Consider the following 24947-nt stretch of genomic DNA (forward strand, 5'->3'; position numbering starts at 1 on the left):
ATCTTCATCCATCAAAACTTTACTAGTGAGATGGTTTTTTTTAATTATTATTAAGATAATTTTTTTTTACAGATATTTGAAAATACAAGAACAGACATAAATGTAATTAAAGCTGCAAGCAGCATTTATCGGTGTTCAAGCATTTAAGGCCTTTAAGCACATAAGCATTTAAGACATTAAGTTTTATTTAGCAAGCTTTTAACCACTGAAATAATGGATGGAAAAGTCCATTTACAGCCAATACAGGCAATTTACCATAGGAAATATGTGATTTTCAAAGCTTTTTGCCAGTTATAGCGCCACCTATGGTCCAATCTCCATGAAACTCTGCATGCTTCTTCACCATGTTATGACACATATGCTCATCAATTTTTGTGAAGTTCTGAGTTTTCTTTAGGATTTATAGGCTTTTGAGTGTATTTTGTCACGCCCCTTTTCTAAATGACCCTGTTACAGCCACCCAAATGCAAACGTTTTTTTCGATAATTATTGATCTAGAGAGTCCAGAGAATTGTCCTAGACTGGTTTGGTTCCGATCAGGCCAAAAACCAGGGACAAGTTCGCAAAAGTAGGTTTTGGACAAAATTCGACATAGCAGAAATGTTTTATCGAAATTGGAGATACACATTTTGTCTGCCTTGAGCCAGGGGTCACAGTGGTGTAAGACACTTGAGTCTAGGTCAAACGGTCTAAGAGTTATGAGCGATTTTGTACTTTTGCTTGCTGTAGCAGCCACCTATGGGCTAATTGGAGTCATCCTCTGATAGGTTCTTCCCAAATTGAGGCCTACTATCTGGCCAGGTTTCAAGTCTCTAGGCCTTACGGTTTGGCCTGCACGATCAGTTTTATGAATCCTTACAATTACAATAGGGTTTCAGCATTTCATGCTTGAACCCCTAACAAACAATTGCACACTAGAGGGGGCTTATTGTAGATCTAAATAAAGATATTGAAACGTTACACATTTTAAAGTTTTAACTGCTTTTTGTTTTATAAAAAATGTAATTGAGTCAATATAATTTTCCATTTATTTCTTGAAATATATAAAACAGGTTTTTTTTGTTTTGTTTTTTTTTTACAGTGAAACTTACATTTGTGAACATGGAATTTTAAATAATAAAGAAAATGTATTATATAAACCTGACTGCGCTTGTCTCTACAGTTCTCCAAAAGACCAATTAATAAATGTTTCCATAACAACACAAATTGACCATCAATATTATTTGTAATAAAATCACAAACATTTTGCCAAAATGGTCTTATGAATGTGCAGTGCCTAAACAAATGAACCACCGTTTCAGGGCAACCATCACAAAAAGTGCAATTAAAATCAATATCTCCTTTGAATTTGACAAGGTAATGTTTCGCTGGTCCATACTAGTATTTACTATGTATAATTTTAAATAATACCTCTTGGACTTTGTTTGTAATTAATTATTGTTTAGGTATAAGCCAAACCTTTTTCCAAACAATATTGTCTGTCAAACGATTCCATTATGAGTAAATATAAGGCAAAGGCACAATGTTTCTTTGAAATAATGCTCTTATTGATCTGTTTTGTGAGTTAAGGGAAAACAAATATTACCTACATAAAAACGTATTATGGGGAAGAACGTCTTTGTTTGACCGGTTTGTGAACACATGTGGCAAACACACCAAAGAATTTGGCTTTAAATAACCTCTGATGATGATGTAATCGGAATGCGCACGTCAGAGGCTATAAATAGATGTGTGACAGGTGCGCTCATCAGGTCGTTTTTTCTGAAGAACGTCCTGAACACGCCCTCAGTGCGGCAATGAAGCACAGCATCTCGTTCCCGCTTTTTCAGGGAGCAGGGTTACAGTCAAGTAACCTGAGACGTTCTATGGCATCGCTGTGGAAGAGTAATTAGCTGGTGAAGTGGATTTACTTTTTGTAGAGTTAACGAAAGTTATCACGAGCATTGTAATGTTTAAAGCAGATGTCTTAACATATGTCAGTAGACCAGGAAGATTTTAAAACAGGCAGTTCATTCATAAATTCTTAAGATCTCTGTGGAAATACAAACCAGAAGACAAAAGACAACAAGCGCAGCACTGAAAAGGGGCGGGGCTACATAAGGTATAGGGAACAAGAATTCCAACGACGATGCTGCACTGGAAGAGTCTGGACCGCTCAGGGTTGTGTAGTGTGTGCGTTAATTAACCATGTGTTAATTAACCCCAGGTTAATTTTTCACTGGATTTGTCCTTTGAGGGCTATAACGGAGAAAGACCTGCCACCCATAGATGAAAGACGGAATCTTGGCTCACAGAGGAGTTCAAAGCCAGAAGATCAGAGAGGTCGAGGGGGAATATAAGGAGAAAGTAAGTCAGAGAGATAGGAAGGAGCAAGACCATTGAGTGACTTAAAGGTAAGCAGAATATTTTTTTAAGTAATTCGAGAAGACACGGGTAGCCAGTGGAAGTTGAACAGAATTGGAGTGATATGAGCAGATCGTTTAGTGTAAGTTAGCAATCTCACGGCAGAGTTTTGAATATATTGCAAACGTGAGATAGAGTGTGCTGGTAGTCCATAAAAAAGAACATTACAGTAGCCGAGGCGAGATGTGATAAACGCATGTACCAGCGATTCAGCATCTTTTGGGCTGACATAGGGACGGAGTTTGGCAATACGGTGGAGTTGAAAAAATGCAGCTTTACAGAGTTGACTAATATAAGCGTTGAAGGTTAGTGAAGGGTCAAGAGTGATACCCAAGTTTTTGACAGTGGCAGATGGAATATTTGATGTAGCTTCAAGGTCAAGTGTGGGAGTATTAGTTATATTTTTTTGTTACAGATGGTGAACCAGTAATTAAGATTTCTGTTTTAGTCAGATTCAAACTGAGAAAATTGCAGTTTACCCAGGTCTTTAATTCATTAATACATGATGATAGTGATGTAGTCTGGTGAATAGAGTCCGGTCGGCAAGCAGTATATATCTGAATATCATCGGCATAACAGTGGTATTGAAAACCATGGCAGCGAATAATTTGAGGCAAAATGTAAATAATAAATAGTAATGGGCCGAGAACTGATCCCTGTGGAACACCTTGTTTGAGAATGACAGTGGGAGATTTATAATTGTGCATGGTGATATAGTATTTTCTGTCTGTCATAAGCCCCTTTCACACAGCGCGTTGATCCTGGGAAATTGCTGGAAAATTGCTAGAGTGCCTTCTGTGTGAACGCAAACACGTCCCGGGATTGATGCCGGGATCAATGCCGGGATGGGGACCTAGTAACATTACCGGGATCAGTCCCGGAACGCACCCTGTGTGAACAGAAGCCAGGACCAATGCCGTAAGGGGTCGAAGACGAAGCTTGACTGTGCGCCTCATAGGCTTAGGCGATAGCATCATAGTCTGCTTTGTGGCGGCCACCCCCGGTTACAGCCCCCATGTCAAATGAACAGCTCCTCTGACTTACGCCACTGGCTAGTGCTGTGATGAGTTGACGTAAATCTGAAGAGCACGAACTGGACACAGTAAGTGGAGTTTCACCTGTCTAAGCAGGATGGCAAAACCAAGAGAGCCTGCAAATCCCCAATCCTCTTTAGTGACGAGATAGCCATAAGGAAAACCATTTTTAGAGTCAGAAGATTGACCAGCGCTGACTCTAGTGGTTCAAATGGGCTGTCGACTAACCCCTCAAGGACCACGGATAAGTCCCATGAAGGAAGTTTGACTCTGACAGGAGGCCTCAGTCGCCTGGCTTCATGAATGAAGTGAGTGGTCAAAGGGTGTCTCCCCTCCAAAACCTCATCAATCAGAGCGTGGCAAGCCACAATGGCTGCCACAAAAACTCTGAGAGTAGCAGGACATGTGCCTGCTGACAACTTTTCCAGCAAAAACTCCAGCACTGAAACAATCTGGCAGTGGTCTGGGTCTGCATGATATGTTGCACACCCCCTTTCAAAGACGCGCCACTTAAGGGCGTACATTCTTCTGGTGGAAGGAACCCTAGCAGAATGGTCTCAATCACATCCGCTGGAAGTCCAGCATCTCTCAGGCGGTCTCCCTCAGGGGCCAGACATGAAGATTCCATAGCTCTGGCCGGGGATGGAATATCGTCCCCTGTGCCTGAGACAGAAGGTCTCTCCTGTTTGGTATCGCCCACGGAGAGCCGTCGAGGAGATATATTATTTCTGAGAACCAGACTCTGGTCGGCCAATGAGGCGCTATTAGCAAGAGGCATGACCCTTGTTGACACACCTTCGCCAGGACTCCCAGGAGCAGGGTGATCGGTGGGATCGCATATAGACGCTTCCTGGGCCATGCATGGGCCATGGCCTCCAGACCCAGGGGGGCTGGAGGAGTCAGTGAAAAGTAGAGGGGACAATACGCTGTTTGAAGCTCCACCTCTGCTTCGTAATATCTTTCCCAGATCTGACTGACCACATCGGGATGAAGCTTCAAATCCCTGTCTGTGACCTCCCGTCTGGACAATAGATCTGCTCCTACATTTGTGCTTCCAGGAATGTAAATCGCCCTGAGGGACAGGAACTTGTCCTGAGCCCAAAGCAGAACCTGTCACGCTAGTTTGTTCAAATGGCGCGAACGCAGTCTGCCCTAGCGATTTATAAAGGCGACTACTGCAGTGCTGTCCCCCCACACCAGAACATGGTAGCCTCTTAACTGCTGGAGGAAGTATTTCAGCGCCAGAAACACAGCCATCAGTTCGAGGCAATTTATGTGCCAGTCGAGATGACGGCCTCTCCACACCCCTTGAGCTGGATGGCCATCTAAGACCGTTCCCCAGCCCGTCAGGGAAGCATCTGTCGTTAGCATCCTGCAACGACAGCACGGATCTAGAGTAGGAATTGGTTTGGGGATTGGTTCTTGGATGAAATCCCCTGGCTTCGATGAAATCCCCTGAGCCACAACTGAAATGGCTGATGGACTCGACACGTGCGGGAGACAACCATGCCCGCTTGGAGTCCCATACGAACCCTAGATACATTGTTCTCTGAGCTGGAGAATGAACGCTTTTCTTGCTATCGAGCCCTAGAGTTTGAAGATGAGCCAGGACGATATCTCGATGTCATAATGCAAGCTCTTGAGACTAAGCCAATATCAGCTAGTCGTCTATGTAATTTCAAATGCGGATGCACTGGAGTTGTAAAGGAGCCAGAGCTGCATCCATGCATTTTGTATATGTGCGGGGTGACAAGGACATATACATATACTAGGCCCAATGAAAGAACCCGATATTGGTAAGCTCCACCCACAATAGCAAACCTCATGAACTTGAGGTCCTTGAGGTCGATCGTGCCAAACCAGTCTCTGTGCTGAATTTTAAACACGGTAATTTTGATTGTCAACATTTTGAATTTTAACCTCTTGAGAGAACGATTCAGACCGTGAAAGTCTAGAATTGGACACAACTCCCCATCTTTTTTGGGAACCAGCTATACGGCTGTAATAACCTGACTGTCTGTCTGAGAGGGGAACATGTTCTATGGCCCCTTTGTCCAGCAGAGTTTGCAGTTCTTGAACCAACAAGCGTGCCTGATCTAGGTTTCACAATGGTGGAAACAACAGCAGGGCGGCGCACAAGCTGTATTCTGTAGCCTTTTTCTATTGTCCTCAAGACCCAAGGAGACACGTTTGGCAGTAGGCAAGGCAAGGCAAGTTTATTTAGATAGCACATTTCATACACTATGGCAATTTAAAGTGTTTTACATAAAAATGAATAAAAATAATCACAAAATAAAAGCAAGGAAAATTAAAAACCGTTATTCAAAATGCTTTACATAGAAAGGAATTATAATTTCACACTATGGCAATTCAAAGTGCTTTGCATAGAAAATAAGCACAAAATAAAAGCAAGGGAAATTAAAACAGTTATAAAAGGAATGAATTAGAGTAAAATGAATTAAAGTAGTAAAAAGATGATACCTAGAAAAAACTTCTCATCTGGCAAAACACCGGTGTATCTTATTTTGCATCTTTCAATTTCCCCAGTTAAGTGGTTTATGTTTCTCTCTTACCCAATTCTCAGTGCCATTTGAGTTCAGTTTAGAATCAAAAGGAAGAATACAGTGCAGTCAGTCAGATACAGTGGACACAATACAGTGGATACTCTGAGATTTTCCCCAGTAGCTTCCACGCTGCCAACTTCTCTGAAAGGGGTATTAATTTTGACATAGCTTCGGGTGACGCAGCGTCGAGTGACGCAGTGTCTTGTTGATGGGGGGGGGAAGTAAAATGTCTTGTGTCCTGTAAAACAGCAGGAGTCAACTGAGCATTTAACACCTCGCTGGAAACCGCTGCCCCCCATAACAGCGGAGGTGGTGGGGATGGAACAGTGATGTGCGGGTGTCGAGAAGGAGAACGCGCCCCGTCCTGGGGGGGCACACCCCTTTGGTCCTGGGGCAAAAGCTTCAGGACCTCTTCTTTTTTTCTGAGGTTAAAGATCTCAAGTCCAGCCTCTTTTTAGGTGGAGGTCCCCAGTCTCTACGGGGGGAGCGCAACTCACCACACTCTGTCTCTGAGCTTCTTGTTTTTGAGAAGCTGGACCTGGTTGGGGCTGGGTGGCCGACAGCCCCAACGCCTGAGCACAGTGAGGGAGGAATTTATCGAACACTTCCTCGTGTGTTTTAGCCTCCCTGAATCTACTGACTTGTGTGGACTGAATCGCCTAATAAACCGGTAGGCAACACGGGAGCATCAAGGAGAAAAACTTTATCTGATTAGCCACAGATGTCTCTCCGTAACTACCATAGCACCCATTGAACGGCTGATGGCATGGGCCGTCTGCTTGGTCAGGCGGAGAGACAGATCTGTGGAATGGCGCAGCTCCTCACTGATGTTTCCTCCACTCGTGCCCAGCTCTTTAATCAGGTCAGCCTGGTACACCTGTAACACCGCCATGGTGTGTAGGGCAGCACCAGCCTGACCCGCCGCCTGAAAAGCTTTCCCGATGTGATTCACTATAAAACACGCATGCAAGGCATTGTGGCAACCTATGGAAGCCATTGATGAAAGAATGGTGGCCACAAAAGCCAAAATTGGACTCAGACAGTACATAAGGCCAAGCCAACTAATTGGGGTGTGAAGCTGTTTGTGCTTACAGGCTCTAGCAATGGGTACACCTGCGATTTCGTCATTTACACTGGAAAAAGCCAATTAGTTTCAGGGCACGGTTTCTCGTATGATGTTGTCAGCAGCCTCATGGATCCATCATTCTTGGGCAGAGGTTATAATTTAAATGTTAATAATTTCTATACAAGCCCAAAACTTTTTAGAGACTTGTATGCCAATGGTTTTGTTGCATGTGGTACGTTCTGTGATTCATGCAGGAGTTTACCTAACACAAAGAACAATGTACTGACATCACAGAGCACCAGGGGTTCTATCCGATTGATCAGACATCAGGAACTGTTGTTTGTGAAATGGATGGACACGAGAGAAGTGTCAGTTTGCTCTACCATACACCAAGGCACTGTCACCAGAAACGTGCACAACAAGGGAACTGAGAGGTGGCAGAAAAAAAAGCATCACAGCACCTTGCTGTGTGCTAGACTACAACAAATACATGGGAGGGGTACACCTTCCTGACCAGCTCCTCCAGTATTACTCTGTTCACAAAAGGTCCAACAGGTGGTATAGGACACTGCTTCATTGACATAGCTGCAGCCAACAGCTATATTTTGCACAAAGAGATGTGTCGGACATCAGAGGCAGTGCCCATGTCTCAAAGCCAGTTCATGGAGGAGTTGTCTGCAGAACTACGTGTCCCAAAAGGCTGTAAGGTGCCACCCAGAGCACCACAGTGCTTACCTGAGTCATTGGCCTGTGTAGGTGATGATGATGAGGAGGAGGAGGAGGGGGTTCCTCATTTGAGAGACGGAGGTCAGCAGACACGGCAACAAAGGGCCGGCGATACTACATGCTCTGCAAGAAGCGCACTATTTCGAAGTGTGCACGGTGTGATGTGGCACTGTGTCTTGTCGCCCACAGAAACTGCTTCAGTTAGTGGCATAGGAGCAGGGGGTCAACTCAGGACTGTCGTTACGTAATCCAGTTTGGTTGTTATATTATGTAAATATGTATATAGTTTGAGAAGATTACTTTAACTATTTGTTCATTTGCACTGTATATCTCTCTATTTGTGTTAAGTATTGAAGATTATTTGCACTATTTGTTCATTAGCACTGAGTATATTTCCCTCTATTTGTTATTTAGAAGATTTGAACCATTTGTTCATTTGCACTCAGTATAATTACCTACTTGTATGAAGTTTGTGAAAATTATTTGCACCATTTGGTCATTTGCACTCATTGAAATTCTCTATATCTGCATTTAGTTTGTGAAGATTATTTGCACCATTTTCACTCAGTATATTTTCCTCAATTTGTATAACATTATTTGCACCGTTTGTTCATTTACACTCAGTCTATTTTATTGCACTGTTAGTATTGCACAAGACAGTTGTCACAGTGTCTGGTTTGTGTTTCCCCGGGTGTCCACTAGAGGTCTCTTCCCCATACTGTCACCATTACTTCTGGAACTGCATTTCCCTCAATCCCTGTCTGAACTCATCACTGTTCATTGCACTCAGCTGTTCCCTATCACATTGTTAGTTTCTGTGTATATATACCCTGTCTGGTTAGTGTTTGTCACAGAGTCATTGTTTGATGTCACTTACACTTCCAAAGTTTGTTTCTTGCCTGTTTTTGTTTAGTTTCTTGTTTATTTGTTTATTGGACTGCTAATATGGATTTTGAACCCTGCATGGATGACTACGAATTGGATTGCCCTAACAATAAATATACTGCTTATGGATCTACCTGTTTTCCCGTGTGTTCCCGTGACAACAGTTGCCACTACTTGTTACATTGTTTGTATTTGTTGTTCATGTTCAAATGATAATGTATTTTTCTGAAGAAAAATGTTTGCTTCAGTGTTCTGTAATTATATAATAATCTTTCTTTTTACTTTACTCCCTGAACTTTTTCAGACACATCTAATAATTTGTCATTTTGAAATACACCTGTTTTTACTCAAAAATGCCTAGAATAATAATAATAAAAAATGGCTATAACTTGCTGAGGGATTGTTACATGTAGACAACATTTCACCTGGAAGTTTAAAACAACCAAGTTTAACTTTCTAAAGAAAAAAAAAAGAAAAAATCAAAATCATTTCAGTGTTCAGGAGGGTCTGTTTGAGTTCACAGTAAAAACACCACATTTTTTGCTGGAGTTTTTCTTAAAATTCTGTTAATTTCATCCATTCTCAGACAAAATAAATGTAAAACTTGGCCGTTAAATGAGCTAGATGGAAAACTCAGGTTTAAAATGATATATGGCACTTGATGCTGACTGCTAGAATGGGTTAGAAAAACAAAGAAAAGTACAGGCGAGCCAGGTGCCCCAAAAATTTTCTAGGTCTTTAAGGGTTAACCTGTGCATCTGTGCAGGGTGAAAAGTGCTTTACAAATGTATAGTAATAAAGTCTCTTTTAGCTGTTGCACAACTGTGCTCCAAACTCAAATATAGAGCAGCTGGGAAACTGTGGTATTGGCTGTACAGCCTTTAACTATCTGGAAAAGATGTTTGCGTGGGAGAGAGCTTTGCATTTTTCTAATGTCTTGTCTCCTGCTTTGTTGGGGGGTTATTTCATGAACGTTACATGTGCAGCAGCAGGATATCTTACATTCTCACAGCATGAATGTATTGGCATTAGCAAGTCTCGGTTCTTACTCTGCAGTAGCAGCTGCGTAGCAAAACTATTTCACCAAGACCTAAAACATTAAAGGGTTAGTTCACCCAAAAATGAAAATTCTGTCAGTAATTACTCACCCTCATGTTGTTCCAACCCCGTAAGACCTTCGTTCATCTTCAGAACACAAATTAAGATATTTTTGATTAAATCTGAGAGCTGGATTACTCCTCTATAGGCTTCTAAGGCATTATAACTTGCTGGCCCAGAAAATGTATTAAAGACATCGTTAATATAGTCCAAGTGACTACAGTGGCTCAATCTTAAGTTTATAAAGCGACGAGAATACTTTTTGTGCGCAAAAACAAACAAAAATAACGACTTTATTCCACTATTCAATTCCTTCTCTCTGGGCCTCGAGTCTTTTCATGTAGTATAACTGCGCAGCGCTTCTGTGTTGTACGTCACACGCATCACACACATGACCAGCGTCGGCCAATAGTGAGCCTACGTGTGACGTACAACACAGATGCGCTGCGCAGTTATACTACGTGAAAAGACTCGAGGCCCAGAGATTTTCATTTTTGGGTGAACTAACCCTTTAACATTTCCATATCTATTACCATTACCAACCCAATCTCTCCAAGAGTTGTCATGACAGAATTACCTAGTTCTGGCATGAAACTCTTGATGGCACAGGCTGATAGGTCCTTACTCATTTGGTAGCGTTAACTTCACATCATAACCTATATTGAGCAGCTGATTGGTTGCAGTTGCATCAGTGGTCAATGAGTTGCGGCTTAATATTTAAACAAATACCGGTTGTGTTGCTGTTAGCAGTCTACAGCACGCTTTCAGAAATCATCCACCTTCCCCAGCTCCACCTGTATAGATCTGCTGCAGGGGTTATTTCATGTATGTGACGTGCAGCAGCAGCATGTCTTACATGCTCACAGCAATGTCTGTGAATGTATTGGTAGTAGCAAGTCTCTGTACTTGCTCTGCAGCAGCAGCGGCATAGCAGATCTGTTCCGCCAAGATCAAATGCATTAACATTGCCATATCCATTACCATTACCATGCCAGTCTCTCTGAGAGTTGTCATGAGAGAACTGCCATAATTAACTTTTTTTTAATCCCTCACTTAAGGACAAAGGTCTGCAACTATAGGGAAGGAAGGTGTTGGGGGATCTCTCAAGACGTATGTCCAGGGGCCTCGCTGGATCCAGCTCTGACAATGTATATCAATATTTTTCATGCGCTTATATGAAAATGACAGAGGATCAGCTAATCTTAATGTGACCTAACATTTGTTTTCCCCACTGTTCCCCTTACGGCACTGCTATTTTTGGTGCTTCAACAATGTGACACGAAATACAGTCCATAAACCTTCTTCTCTGAGGTGAATTTATCCATTGTGCTCGTCGAAATAAGAAGTTATCACATTCACATCTGTCAACTCATTCTGACTGTCATCAGACAAAAAGAGTTCTGGTCCGGAGATATTTAACTCACTGAAGAAAGTATACTTTTTGGGGGATTTCTAGGCATTGTATTTTTGATTTTTCACAACTTGTGTGCTTTTCCTGGGTGAGACAGAGTGAACTGTGGCGCTTATAGAGTCACACGAACGCACATGTTGCATAACAGTGCAAAGACCAACGCCAGAATTTTTTATAAATTATACATAAAATTTGATATTGTATACCCCAGAACACTTGGAATATACTACACATGTTGCATGGGATCATTCTGTGATACTTTTGTGTCTTTTTTTAAAAAGCTTGATGCTGGTCACTATTCACTGCCATTATATGGATTAGCGTGAGTTAGTTTTTTTTTAATTCTCCTTTTGTGGTCCATAAAAGAAAGAAGGGAATACAGCATTAGAACACAGAGAAAAGATTACAGATTTGTTGAGTGTTTTCTCATACAGTACATTGTTTTTGGCATTACTCCCCCTAAATGTGTAGTATGAAGTTGGTCATCCTTATTTGTAAATCAGTATCAACTCCCATAGCTTAATGTATTATCTGGCTCTATTCTTACCTTGTCCCTATTGTTCTACCTTTCAGAAAATGGTGACTGCGCTGGACAAAAACTGGCATCCAGAATGCTTTAGCTGTGTGAAATGCAGCTGTCCATTTGGAGATGAAGGTAAGGGGTGATGAAGGTAGCTGATTTCAGACCATATTTGAGTTTTTAAAAAATAAAGAAATCCATTGAGATATTAATAAATCGAATAATTAATCATGCAGATGAATAGATAATAGTATGTGCAGATCAATTAATGGATACACTTTATTTTAAGTTGACATAGTTAATTATATTACTTATGACGTACTAATAATTTTAATTACTACAATGTAATTACTACATGTACCTAATATAGAGTTACAGATAGGGTCAGGGTTTGGTTTATGATTAGTTACTTGTAATTATGCACAATCTACTAATATTACCGGAGTAAGTACATGTAGTAACATCTAACTATGTCACTTTAAAATAAAGTGTTACCCAATTAATTAATAGATTTAGAAAAATTATTGTCCAAAAAAACAAAAACAATTATGGTTGATTATCAATCATTTCAGTATTGGGTTTTTTAAATTAGATTATTTCTCTTTTATCAATGTATCCAGTATGCATTATAATTAAATATGTATGGTCTTGAGATGGTATTTGAATAATCAGGCTACAAGATATTCATAATATGAAGCAGTTAAATTTCAGTCCAGCAACCATAAAAAAGAAAAGAAAAAAAAGTAGTTAGCTGCACTACAAGCTACCAACAAAAAGTAGCCAACATTGGCCCTTTCCCAAATGCCAACCTCATGTGAACTTGTGGTCTTGTGGACTTACAATAGCCATCATGTATATGCATATTCATTACGTCCATGAGACCGTACAGTGTTCCATTAATCATTTTAAGTTTGAGGCTGCTATGCGTCCTTGATGCACACTTCTGCCAAGTCCGCAGCAGCACACTGCTACCAGTCACGGAGCTGTGGACTGCGAAAGCTTAGGGTGCCAATTTGGAGAGGGCCATTGAAGCTTTTTAAGTGGGTTATAAATATCAGAGATCAAAAAGAGGAGAATATCAGATATAGCTACTGTCATGTTGGGAGTGAGCAGGCAGAGGCGATGATCTAAGTGTGAGGAGTGTTTAATAAACAAAAAGAAGCAAAAAAAAAGGAGAAACACGGGTAACAAAGCACACGGGTAACTAAACACAAGGGCTATATATACACATGGCGAAACAAGCTTAACAAGATAACGGGGTAATGAGACACACCTGGGTAGACAAATCAAAGGGGAAAAAGTACAAACAACTACAACATGGCACTCAAGACAGGACGTAACATAAAAGTCCACAAACACACACATGGAATATGTAACAGAGCCTCCCTTAAGAGCACCACAGCAGAGTAGACTGGGCAAAATATCCCCATGGCGGAGCAGATAACCACCACATCAGAGCAGAGGAGCCTGAAGAGTTGAAGACCACCACAGTGAAGATGGTGCTAGTTACCACCACGACGTAGCTGGTGGGGCTGAATGTCACCAAGGCGTAGCTGAGGACCACCACAGTGGAGCTGGAGAACTAAGAGAAAAGGAGAGCATAGATAGGTTAGGGATGGCCCTTATGGCCATAACAGGGCGAGGAAGTTCAAGGGCAAACTCTGTGGTCGTGTCCAGGCAGGCAAACAGTTCAGGGAGAACCTCCGTGGTCGTGTCAGAGCAGACAGGAAGTTCAAATTCAGTGTCTGTGGCCATAACAATGCTGACAGAGAGCACAGGGAACTCAAAGTCGGCCTCTAGGGCAGTAACGGCACCATCGGGGGACAAAGAGGGTTCAGAAATGGCCTCCGTGGCCACGACAAAGGTGTCAGGGGACACTGGCTTCGTTTACATGCAACCAAATAATCTGGTTTTGGGCGCGGGCAGGGGCATTTTTACTGCTTGATAAATATAAGCAGCATGGCACAATGGTTCATATGCTCATTTACTCCATATTATGACCAGAAATTGATAAATATTAAGTGCGCTGTTTAAAACAAATAAAGAACCAATGTAGGAGAATAGTTAGTATGCACAAACAGTGGGAAACTCTGTATATTCGTGCAGTGCGCATGTCAAAAAATCTATTTCGATTTGAAGCTTGTGACATACATAGCTTGTGCGCGTGCACATTAACCCGATCACATGTTTAGCGTTCATGTAAACACTACATTCAGATTCATCAATCGTAATGAATTCAGTCCGATTGAAACAAAGTTGTACATGTAAACGTAGCCAATGAGAGTTCAGAAATGGCCCCCGCGGCCGTAACAGGGGCTTCAGGGGACACAGAGTTCAGAAATTACACCCACGGCCGTAACAGAGACATCTGGAGACACAGAAAGTTCAGAAATGGCATCCGCAGCTGTAACAGGGGCTTCAGGGGACACAGAGAGTTCAAAATTGGCACCCATGGCTGTAACAGAGACATCTGGGGACAGAGAGTGTTCAGAAATGGCACCCACAGCTGTAACAGGGGAATCAGAGGACACAGAGTTCAGAAGAGAATGCCGCCGCCTCGGGAGAAACAGGCGAGGTGTGTGCAGCCCAAACACACAAAATGGCAGTAGCCACCACAGGGAGAACAAAAGACAAAATATCTTCCTCCGGGAAGGTGGCGGAGCAGCCGGCAAGCTAGAAAGCGCTGAGACCGGCAGGCTTGAGAACGCTGAGAATGGCGAGCTTGAGAGTGTAGCGGCGGGCGGTCTTGAAAACGCTGAGATCAGTGGCCTTGAGTCCATAGCGGCCTGCGGGCTTGAGAACGCTGAGACTGGCGACGGCCTCGGGATATCAGCAGCATATACGCCAAGCTGAACATGAGTCCTCTTCACCATGAGACTGGTCCAATGGCTAGTGATGTTACGTATGACACTGAAGCTTCAATGTGCATATTGCACATGCGACACAATTTACTAGAGTCAATTTACGTGCGCCTTTCGCTTTGGGTGTCAGAAGGCTCGAACCCCAGATCTTATTTAACGAATCCTTGTTGGCTCAGTCTGGTTGATTGGTTTGTGAGGAGAGAAAATTAATTTATTTAATGAACAAATCAAACACAAACATGTAAGGCTTTTATTTGTACACATAACATTGAAACTATGGAGTGTGTTGTGGTTGCTTCATCTGCCAGAGCTTCTAACACAGGCTTCTGGCTGCTTTATTTTAAATAAGCACCAGATGGCGCTGTTCTCGACACTCTCGAAGCTTTGAATCTTTTCCCGGAATAGTCAGGGGAAAGCCTCAGTGATTCATGAGGCTTCATTTCCCCATCCCTACCAGTGGCTGGGGTGATGCTAACAGATGACACCCATGGTGGACCAAGCTCTGCAGGCCACATCGATGACAAAGCACAAGAGAAACACAAGGGCTATATATATACATGAGAAAACAAGCTTAACAAGATAATGAGGTAACAAGACACACCTGGGTAGACTAATCGAAGGGGGAAAACTACATAGAACTACAACATGGCACTCAAGACAGGAAGTAACATATAAGTCCACAAACACACACAGGGAATATGTAACAGCTACAAGCAGAAATCATCTGGGTCCATGCACATTTGTGAAGAGCATGACCAAAACATGGCCGAATTTCAAAGAATATATCCTATGGATACAGTTGTTTTAGTGGCAAATTTCTTGCTTGTAGTGTCATAGTTCAAAGAATTTGCTAGTTATATCACTGCATTGCATTGGATATAGATAAAGTATGGCATCTGTACTCAGATTCTTCTACTTACCGCTTATAAAAAGTGGATAATAAATCATATCAGAACTTATGCACCTTTAGTGTAAAAATTAAAACTTATGCAATGCCACTGAAAACTAAAGAGACATATTTCAGAGAAAAAATAGAAGGACCTAACTCACGTGTCAATTACAAGGCCCACAGGCCATGTCACGACTTTTAATCAGGCCCGCCAACAAATTCTGATAATCAATTTAATGTGGCCCATGCACTGTTTATAGATACGTCTGTGACAATTACAACATTAAGACGCAAGTGGTGTTGTCGCACTTCACTCAACTTGCTAATTTTATCAAAGAATATGCCAATAACTGTAAACAACGTAAATGCTATCTGACTTTAAAGGTGGCTAGCACAATGGCTAAAAAAGAAAAGTGGATTGTGACAATTGATTGATATTGACAATTCCAACCAAGATGGGAATGATTTATTCTGTGAATACAAAGAAAAGCCAATGTGTCTCATATGTCAAAAGTCACTTGTGGTTTTCAAAGAGTATAATCTAAGAAGGCATTTAGAAATGAAACATGATCAATATGGAAGCATGGAAATGGAACTGCGGAGCTGTTTAAAGTCAAAGAACTAAAACACAAAACATGTTTACTCGCATGGACAGTCAAAGTGAGGGAGCTGTGAAGGGACTCCGTGAAGGCGTTTCAAATGAAACTGCGTCTGTTGGAGGGCAATATGCGCCAAGGTAACCTGTCTCGCTTTCCTATTTGTCAGTCAGTCAGTGACACAGTCACCATCCCGTTACCGAATGAAGTATGCCGACAAATCGAACACACTGAACGTGGAATTCAGCAGGAGATTTGCTGATTTTGAAAGACAGAAATTCAGTCTTGACCTGCAAGTCCATTTGCAGTTAATGTTGACACTGTGCCTGAGCACTTGCAGTTGGAATTCATCAAATTGCAATGTAATACTCATCTAAAGACCCGGTGCAAGTCAGCTGAGTTTGCACCTCTACTCCCTGAATCAATGCCACAGCTTCACCTTCACTCTGCACGCATCATGTCTATATGTTCAAAAGCACCTACTCATGAGAGCAAATGTTCTCCAAAATGAAGCTGACCAAGACATCCCACATATCCCACCTCACGGACCATCATCTAGTCACTCCTACGAGTCTATATCCCTACCAGAAGCCTACGATCGGTCAACGAGCGACGTCTCGTGGTTCCAACACAGAGAGCCACAAAATCACTTTCCAGAACATTCTTATTCACAGTTCCATGCTGGTGGAATGCTCTCCCCACCCTCATCCGGAATGCAGAATCCCTGACAACATTCAAAAGACAGCTGAAAACCCATCTCTTCCGTGAGCACTTAATCTCATAAAAAAATAAAAATAAAATTCTTTCCTTTTTCTTTAATCCTCCCTTGTCGGGCTTATGCTACTCTGAACAATGTCTGAACTTCGTATTTTGAGCACTTCTTGCACTGTTTTTGCCTCTTCACGATGACTCGCTTAATTTAGTCCTAAATTGTAAATCGCTTTGGACAAAAGCGTCTGCTAAATGACTAAATGTAAATGTAAATGTAAATTGTTGTTTTGATAAATGTGGTTTAATGAATTTCCTCTTGTTCCATGTAGTTATAGGGTAAGTGTGACATTGCAGGCTGTAAATTAAAGTGATGCTTGTTACCCTCTTGTTTCATGTAGTTACAGGGTAAGTGTGACATTGAGGGTTGTAAATTAAAGTGATGCTTGTTACCCTCTTGTTTTATGTAGTTACAGGGTAAGTGTTACATTGTGGGCTGTAAATTAGTGATGCTTGTTACCCTCTTGTTCCATGAAGTTACAGGGTAACAATAAAAATACATACACATAATCTAATATCACTGACTCGGAAACCTTTATTTGAAATACAAGTTATTTTAAAACAGACTTACAACACTTATTATTTATCTAAAATATTTTTTTAATTTTTATTTATTTCCTTCTTTTGTTTTTCTTTCTTTTGCGGCTTTCCTTCTCTTGTTGCTCTTCTCCTTTTACAATCTTTCCACTGATGAATTTTAAGAAGGTATCCCATGTCTCTTGCTATTCTGTATTATGTATTAAAAGAAAATACAGTACAACCAGAAATGTTCTCATAATTTACTCATCTTTTCGTTTCCAACAAACTGTCACCATGTGTGAGTCTAGTTCACGTTTGACGTAAATGTAATCACGTTGTGAAGTGCAAAATGAAGCTTGACGTAAGCACACTGTGAAATTGGCGTCTCTTTCCTCCTGTCTTGTTTGTTTCTCATTTTTATTATCTGTTATTGTTTGTATTTTGTTGAGCAATATTTTTTTTAAACAAAAACTGACGGCATCTGACTTTCGTGTGAGTTTCTCGGCATTCTCACATCACACTTCACGTTACGTTCACGTCAGGCGTTGGCAGTTGGTCTGAAGCGATAGTCTACAGTTTAAAAAGTTTAGAATATTGGTATTTTTCTTTCAAACACATATGTTTCACCTCAGAAGACATTGATTCTTCAATTGGGGACATATGGATTACTGTAGTCATTGCAGTATGTGCTGTTTGTTGCTCCAACTTATAGGAACACATGACCTTGCATTGTATGTATTCCCAGAGATGATTTGTTTTTCTAAAAACCTTCATTTGTGTTAATCTGAAGAAGGAAAGACGTACGTACACATCTCAGATGGCATGAGGGTAAAAGATGAATAAATGTTGGGGATGTATTTCTGGGTGTACTGTATTTTCTTTTAATACAGAATACAGAATAGCAAGAGGTATGATTTCATCTTAAGATTCATCAGTGGAAAGAAAGAAAAAGAAGAAGAACAAGAGAAAGAAGCCAAGCAAGAGAAAAAAGGGGGAGAAAATGTGTTAATTTCTGTCAAGACTTAAGCATTTGAAATTAAATGTTCATTTAAAAAATTTTTTTTTAAATGAATAAGAAGTGTTGTAAATCTGTTTTGAATTAAGTTGTTTTTCAAATAAAGGTTTCAGAGTCAGTGATATTAGATTGTGTGTTTGTATTTTTATTTTTATTGTGTTTTGTTCCATGTATTGAACTACATGGAACAAAAGGGTAACAAGCATCACTTTAATTTACAGCCTGCAATGTCACACTTACCCTTAAACTACATGGAACAAGAGGGTAACAAACACCCCTTTAATTTACAGCCCGCAGATGTCACACTTACCCTGTATCTACATGGAACAAGAGTATATTTCCCCAGTATTTAAGCAAAAGTTGCAATAATTTTCAGTGCACTTTTGTTAAAATAATTACTTAGAGAGTAAAATAATTATAAATGCACAGATATGTACCCTGTAATTTTTAAAAAGCCTATATGCATTGGTATACTATTATTACAAAAAGGTACACAATATATGTTTTTGTTAAATTGCTCCCAAATGTAAGATTGTTGTATCATAATAGTAGAATAAGTACCCCTTAGTTCAAAATACTTACAGTATAAATACATTTTTCATTTTCCTGGTTGTTACCCCTTTATTCTCAAAATTGTACATATTGTTCCCTTATACTTACACGTAAGTACTTAATAGGTACATTATAATTACCAAAAGTTACACTGTAAATTCATTTTAATTACACAGTACTTTGCGGGCTGTAATATAAAGCGTCACCCTTTACAGTTTTGAATGATGAATTGCTTTTATCTTTATGACCATGAATGACAGAGTATCAAAGGTCGATTTTGCTGCTATGTGAAAAAAATCCACCAAAATGCGCCCCGACCCTAGAGGGTTAAAAAGCATGATGGATTATAGGGTGATAGAAGATCGATTAAATACACAGTAGCTAAACCATTTAGGGCCTTATAAGTAAGTAATACTTTGTAATTGATTCAGAACTTAAAGGTAATCTGTGTAGAAATTATAAAATTGGGGTTATATGATCATATTTTCTTGACCTGGTAAGTACTCTAGCAGCTTTTTTTTTTTTTTGGACTAACTGTAGATTGTTAATTATTGCATTACAATAATCCAGTCTGGAGGTCATGAATGCATGAACTAGCATCCTTTCTTCAACAAAGAATGAATTCTTAAAGTGCCCCTATTATGCTTTTTTAAAGTTTCCTAATGTTGTTTTGGAGTCTCCTACAACAGGTTTACATGCATCAAAGGTCAAAAAACAGTTTAATTTCCTCATAATATACATTTGAACATCACCACATTTCTCAAATGACTCATCAAATGAATCAGTCTCGCTAAATCCCGCCTTTCCGCAAGCTATTCTGCTCTGATTGGCCAGACAGCTCAGTCTGTTGTGATTGGTTTAACCGGTACAGCGCGTGCGTCGAAAACAAAAACGGCCATTGCCATTACAACGTCAGCTGTCCTGAGGCTTCCTACACCTTAAACTAAAGACAGTAACGAACAATGACATTTTACCATATCAATGTGAGTGCGAGTCCGATGATGAAACACTGGAAGAACTAGTTATTCAACCCGAACCTCCATGGCAAGGAAGACTCGAGGAGGACGTTTCTCAGTGATACACTACTCAGTTTGAGGTACATTATGAGATGTTGCAACTGTAATTCCTCACCATCAGCATTAACAAGTGCAAGCATGTTCATCAACAAACCGATTATTTTACTTGTACTAATTTATTTACAGAGTATTTTTGTAATATATTGCTGTGAACACGTGGAAACTGTATCAATAACAGTGCATGTATGCAATGTATACATTAGCCGAGCTCTAGCGTGAATGACTGATGTGAATGACTGATGTAACATAAACGTTGGTAAAACAAATCTTGCTCCATGATTAATCTTTCCTCAAAGTAGTGAGAATGACAGACAATCTGCATTAATAGACACAGTTATAGGTAATAGTGGCCCACAAACTGATTAGCATAAGTATTTAAGACAGTGATAACGTGAGTTAGCCAGTTAGCAGGAGACCTACACAACATAAAACTCAAAACGAAGTATTTTGAACACCATCTTTCGTGAGCAAGCTGTTTGTGAATCCTGCATTGAACTCCGAGATTTGAGAAGCAGTCGTCAGTGAGATAAAGGGAACACAGCAAAAGTTTAGGATTATACTGCTGTGATATCATGGTAAAGATTAATTTTAACCACTGATTCTTCACATGCTCGTCCTTGGGCAGTGAAAAAAAAAACTGGCTTTACCTTCACATTGTAGAGCACAGCGCCATCTTCTCGACATGATGCTATCCAGTATCCACAGGAATCAGCTGCAGGTTTGAGGTTCAAGTTTTCCCTGGTGTCTGCGCACGCAATAAGTGGGCGGGCATTATGCTAATCTTCTCATCATGCTCATATTGACGTCACAACGAAATGACCTATGACTTGTTTGAAAAACAATTCATTTCATTGACTCAGAGTCGACTTTTACTTTTGACAGACAATAACTTTATATACGGTGCACTTTCAGATTTAAAACTTTGCAGGATGTTTTCATTCACTTAGAGCTATGTTACACACTACATGAAAGGTAGTTTTCAAAAATCCATAATAGGGGCCCTTTAACTCAACACAGGAGCCGAAAACTGAATGTCATGGGGAGCATAATTGAAGTTAGGTGGGCAACGCCAAAACTAGATAGTATACCCCTGTTGTAAAGTTTGTTGAATTCAGCAAGACACATTCTGTCGCCTGAAATGTGGAATGTAGAGGACGTAACTCAATATAAAAGGCTCAACATCCTGAGGCTCAACACCCTGTTGTAACCACAACATCAGAGTCATGTGAACAACAGCACAACTCCTGTGCTATGAGATATATAATAGTTTAGCAATACATTTGATTATTCTATTTAACTCTTTACTTTTATATTTTACTCGTTCATTAGGAAGCTATGTCGCTGAGAGAATCTCGCGCCGGCCGTTTGCTATTGTTAAAAAGTACCCATGTAGCCCCCTACAGTCGCCCATATAACAACTTAGTTAAAGCCCAAACAATAACCAGAGGTTATGACTAGTACATTAAGATAACTGAATAACAACTTCAAAATCAAGCAGTTAGTCAGGAATCTAGAATCCCACCAGATGTGCCTCATGCTGCATCTACTCTGGGATCTAGTATAAACTTAACCCTGGATGCAGATTTACGGAAACCTAAGACTTCACTTAATTCACTAGAGAAAATAATGTCAGAGTAATTCAGAATAAAATGAAATGTAACAATTTATTATGTCAGGTACATTTATCATGCCAATTTCATAATCAGTTCAAAGATAATAAATACAAAACATCAAATGCTCTGGAATAAAGAGAGAAGATGCGAACCTGACATTATAAAATACATGATGCAGAGTGCCTGCATACACTCCGCATCACGGGCTAATTTGAGTTACAAATCACTCTGTGCCTCTTGTTGCATTTCTTTATATAGACAGAAACTTCTTTCACATGGAAACATTTGCTAACAATGGAAATTTGCATTCAGAGTTTACACCTTTTGGCCATTTGCCTGGAAGACACACCCTCCTTTGTGTGCAATCTCTAAACTCTTAAGAACTTTATTACCTTTTGGTTTACTTTTTTGGGAATGAGACATTTGTACCAGTCACACTGAGTCATTTCAAATTATACCAAACATGTATATGTAACGGTCACCAGCTGGAGTGCCCTTGAGAGCCACCAGAGGGCACTCCACACCAGACTATTATCACTCCCTCACAAACTACATTTCCCATAACTCACTGCCCGGACTCATCATCACTGATTGCATTCACCTGTGTCTCATCACCCCGTTAGTCTCAGCCTATTTATACCATGGTCACTCATTCACTCACTGTGAAGTTTTGTATGTTGTTGCACTGCATTTCCGAGCGTTTTCCCCTGGTTTCATGTCTCTTGGTGTTTGGATTTTTTGCCTGTTTCGTGGATTACTCTTTTGCCTCTGACCCCTGCCTGTTTTGTTTGTTTGTTTGTTTGTTTGTTTGTTTGGACGGCCTGCCTGTGTTTTGATCTATTGCCTGTATATTGGATTACGTGTCTGGATTGCCCCTTAATTAAAGCTGCATTTGGATCTCAACCTTCGTGTCTCGGAGCAGTTCGTAACAGTATAATACTGTATGATAATTATTCACATTAAACCATATAGATTTTTTGGTGATTATTTAGTGATCTCACCATGAGAGAGAGATGACATTGGGGAGCTGATTGACTCGGGATACTAGTTTCTCAAAAGAGAGTCAAATAATAATTTCCAGGAAGGTCCTTTGTCTTCTCGGGAGTGGTCGTTCCTCAACCAGACTGCCCGGCATTTTCTAATTCTCATTTCTTACCGATCAGATGACCAGATGTTAAGTACACATCGGATTTACAATTTTTGAAAAGTGCTCCAATCAAACGGCAAAAAATCCTATCTCAAGATTCGATCTGTGCCAGATGGCAATGAAAAAAAGATTAATTGTTTGAATGCGTGAATGCAGCAATAGTGACAAACAACATTTAGCTCATAACTCGAAACATATATATATTTTCATAATAATTATTTTAATAACTTTTTTTAAATGAGGAATTATCTTGCCGATGTTGATTTCAAGGATGACAAATAACTGTAGGCTTATTTTCCCAGGTTTTCATGACCGTGAAGGGAAGCAGTACTGCCAGCAGTGTTTTCTAGCCCTCTTTGCTTCTCGTTGTCAGGGTTGTTCCCAGCCCATCATGGAGAATTACATCTCAGCCCTAAGTGCTCTTTGGCATCCACAATGCTTTGTTTGTAGGGTGAGTAGGTGCTGGATTCTTTGGTACAATGAGAATTATACCACACAGTGTTGGGGAAGCTACTCTAAAACTGTAGTTTAACAAACTACAAGCTACTCATAATTTAAAGTAGTTAAGATAAAGTAAAGCTACCCTTCTAAAAAAAAAGTACAAAAGTAGCTAGCTACGTTGAAAATATATTTATTTATTTATTTATTTATTTATTTATTTTTACAATGGCATTGTACTTTACAAATAACTGAATAATTGTTAGTGAAGAATATTTTAAGTAAAAAAAAAATTGGGTTTTTAAAAAAAATGTAATGCAATACAATTATTTCAAAGAGTATTGTTTTATTTTGTAACATATCCAAAGACACATAATACACATATATATCTCAAATTTACTTTACTGCAGCAATGTACAGCAAAGCACTTTAGAGCTCACTCAAATGTTTACTCAAGACAAGTACAAGTGTTTCTTAAGGGGGTCCTCCAAGAATACTTTGTTTGACATAAAAAAATAAAAAAATAAAAAATGTAATAATAAAAAAATAATAATAATATATATATATATCATAATCATAATTATATATATCATAATATATATAAATATCATATATATTTGAGAAATGGTTATTTCTCTTTTGTTAGTAACTTCACACAACGTGTATTCTTCATTACTTTCTGCAGGAATGCTATAGCCCATTTGTGAATGGGAGTTTCTTTGAGCATGAGGGCCAACCCTTATGTGAAGCTCACTACCACCAGTCCCGAGGCAGCGTGTGCCAGGCATGCCAGCAACCCATCCTGGGGCGCTGTGTCACCGCGATGGGTGCCAAGTTTCACCCACACCATCTGGTGTGCCACTTCTGCCTGAAACCCCTTAGTAAGGGCTGCTTCAAAGAGCAGGACAGCAAACCATACTGCCACCCCTGCTTCATCAAACTCTTTGGCTGAGATGAACGAAGAGAGATGATGAAACTTAGTACTCATGCAATGTTCATACTGTGATGGATTTTCTTTTCCTTACTTCTTAACATTTTAAACCCTTGGATAAAATGTACTCTGAAAAATGTTTGTGTCGATGGAAAATTCTGAGATGCTGACCAGACAGTATCAAAAATATACTGTCTAGAATAGTCTCATGACATATTGAGCAATCAACTGAACGTCTAAACTTTTGCATTTTTTTATTATTTGCTAAGTTTGCTTCTACCTAGTAACAGAAGGGTTTGCATATAAAGAACCAATCAAATTGTATGTAAATTATGTTATGTATCATGTCACTTTTTTACATGCTCCTATTCTATAAAAACTGTTGTATTCTTTTTTGCTGGTGGGATTCTCTCTGATATTTGTCTGAGATCCTCCGGCCATGATTAAAGCATATTCGAAGGCATTGTCTGAAGTTTGTCGGTTATTATTGCTGTGCAGCAAGTTAGTTAGTTAGTTAGTGGATCAAGTTATTTGCAAAACACTAGAGATCTTACTTCTATTCCCAAGTGATAATGTGGAGCGGGTTAAGAACACTAGAGACCTTATTCCCAAGTGATAGTGTTCGAACGGAACAAGACGTCGTTCGACTCTTTGTTTAGAGACTCTTAGGCGGGGTTAGATAGCAGTCAGGTAACTATAATTTTTAGGCATTTTATGCGGTCGGAAAAGCTACACTTAGGCGTCAACTTGAGCGGGCAGAGGTGAACTCAACTGAGTATAACATTTTCAGGTGTCAGGGACACTCGGTTCAACCTAAGTTAGGTGCGTAGGGGAA

At 40.1% G+C, this 24947-nt stretch overlaps 1 protein-coding gene across 8 annotated transcripts in view; it reads left to right on the forward strand.

Moving 5' to 3' along the window:
- LOC311096657 (transforming growth factor beta-1-induced transcript 1 protein-like) overlaps window positions 1–24575 on the forward strand; it is a 135133-nt gene extending 110558 nt beyond the window's left edge. For all 8 annotated transcript variants that reach the window (XM_084135936.1, XM_084135940.1, XM_084135943.1 and 5 more), the window contains 3 exons: window positions 11761–11842; window positions 23046–23194; window positions 23867–24575. In XM_084135936.1, coding sequence (XP_083992062.1) covers window positions 11761–11842; window positions 23046–23194; window positions 23867–24133 — 498 coding nt within the window. In that variant the 3' untranslated portion in view covers window positions 24134–24575. The remainder of the gene's footprint in view (window positions 1–11760; window positions 11843–23045; window positions 23195–23866) is intronic.
- The last annotated feature ends 372 nt before the right edge of the window (window positions 24576–24947 follow it).

The sequence above is a fragment of the Abramis brama genome (genome assembly GCF_963993115.1).
Source record: "Abramis brama genome assembly, chromosome: 14".
In the NCBI taxonomy this organism is placed as follows: Eukaryota; Metazoa; Chordata; class Actinopteri; order Cypriniformes; family Leuciscidae; genus Abramis; species Abramis brama.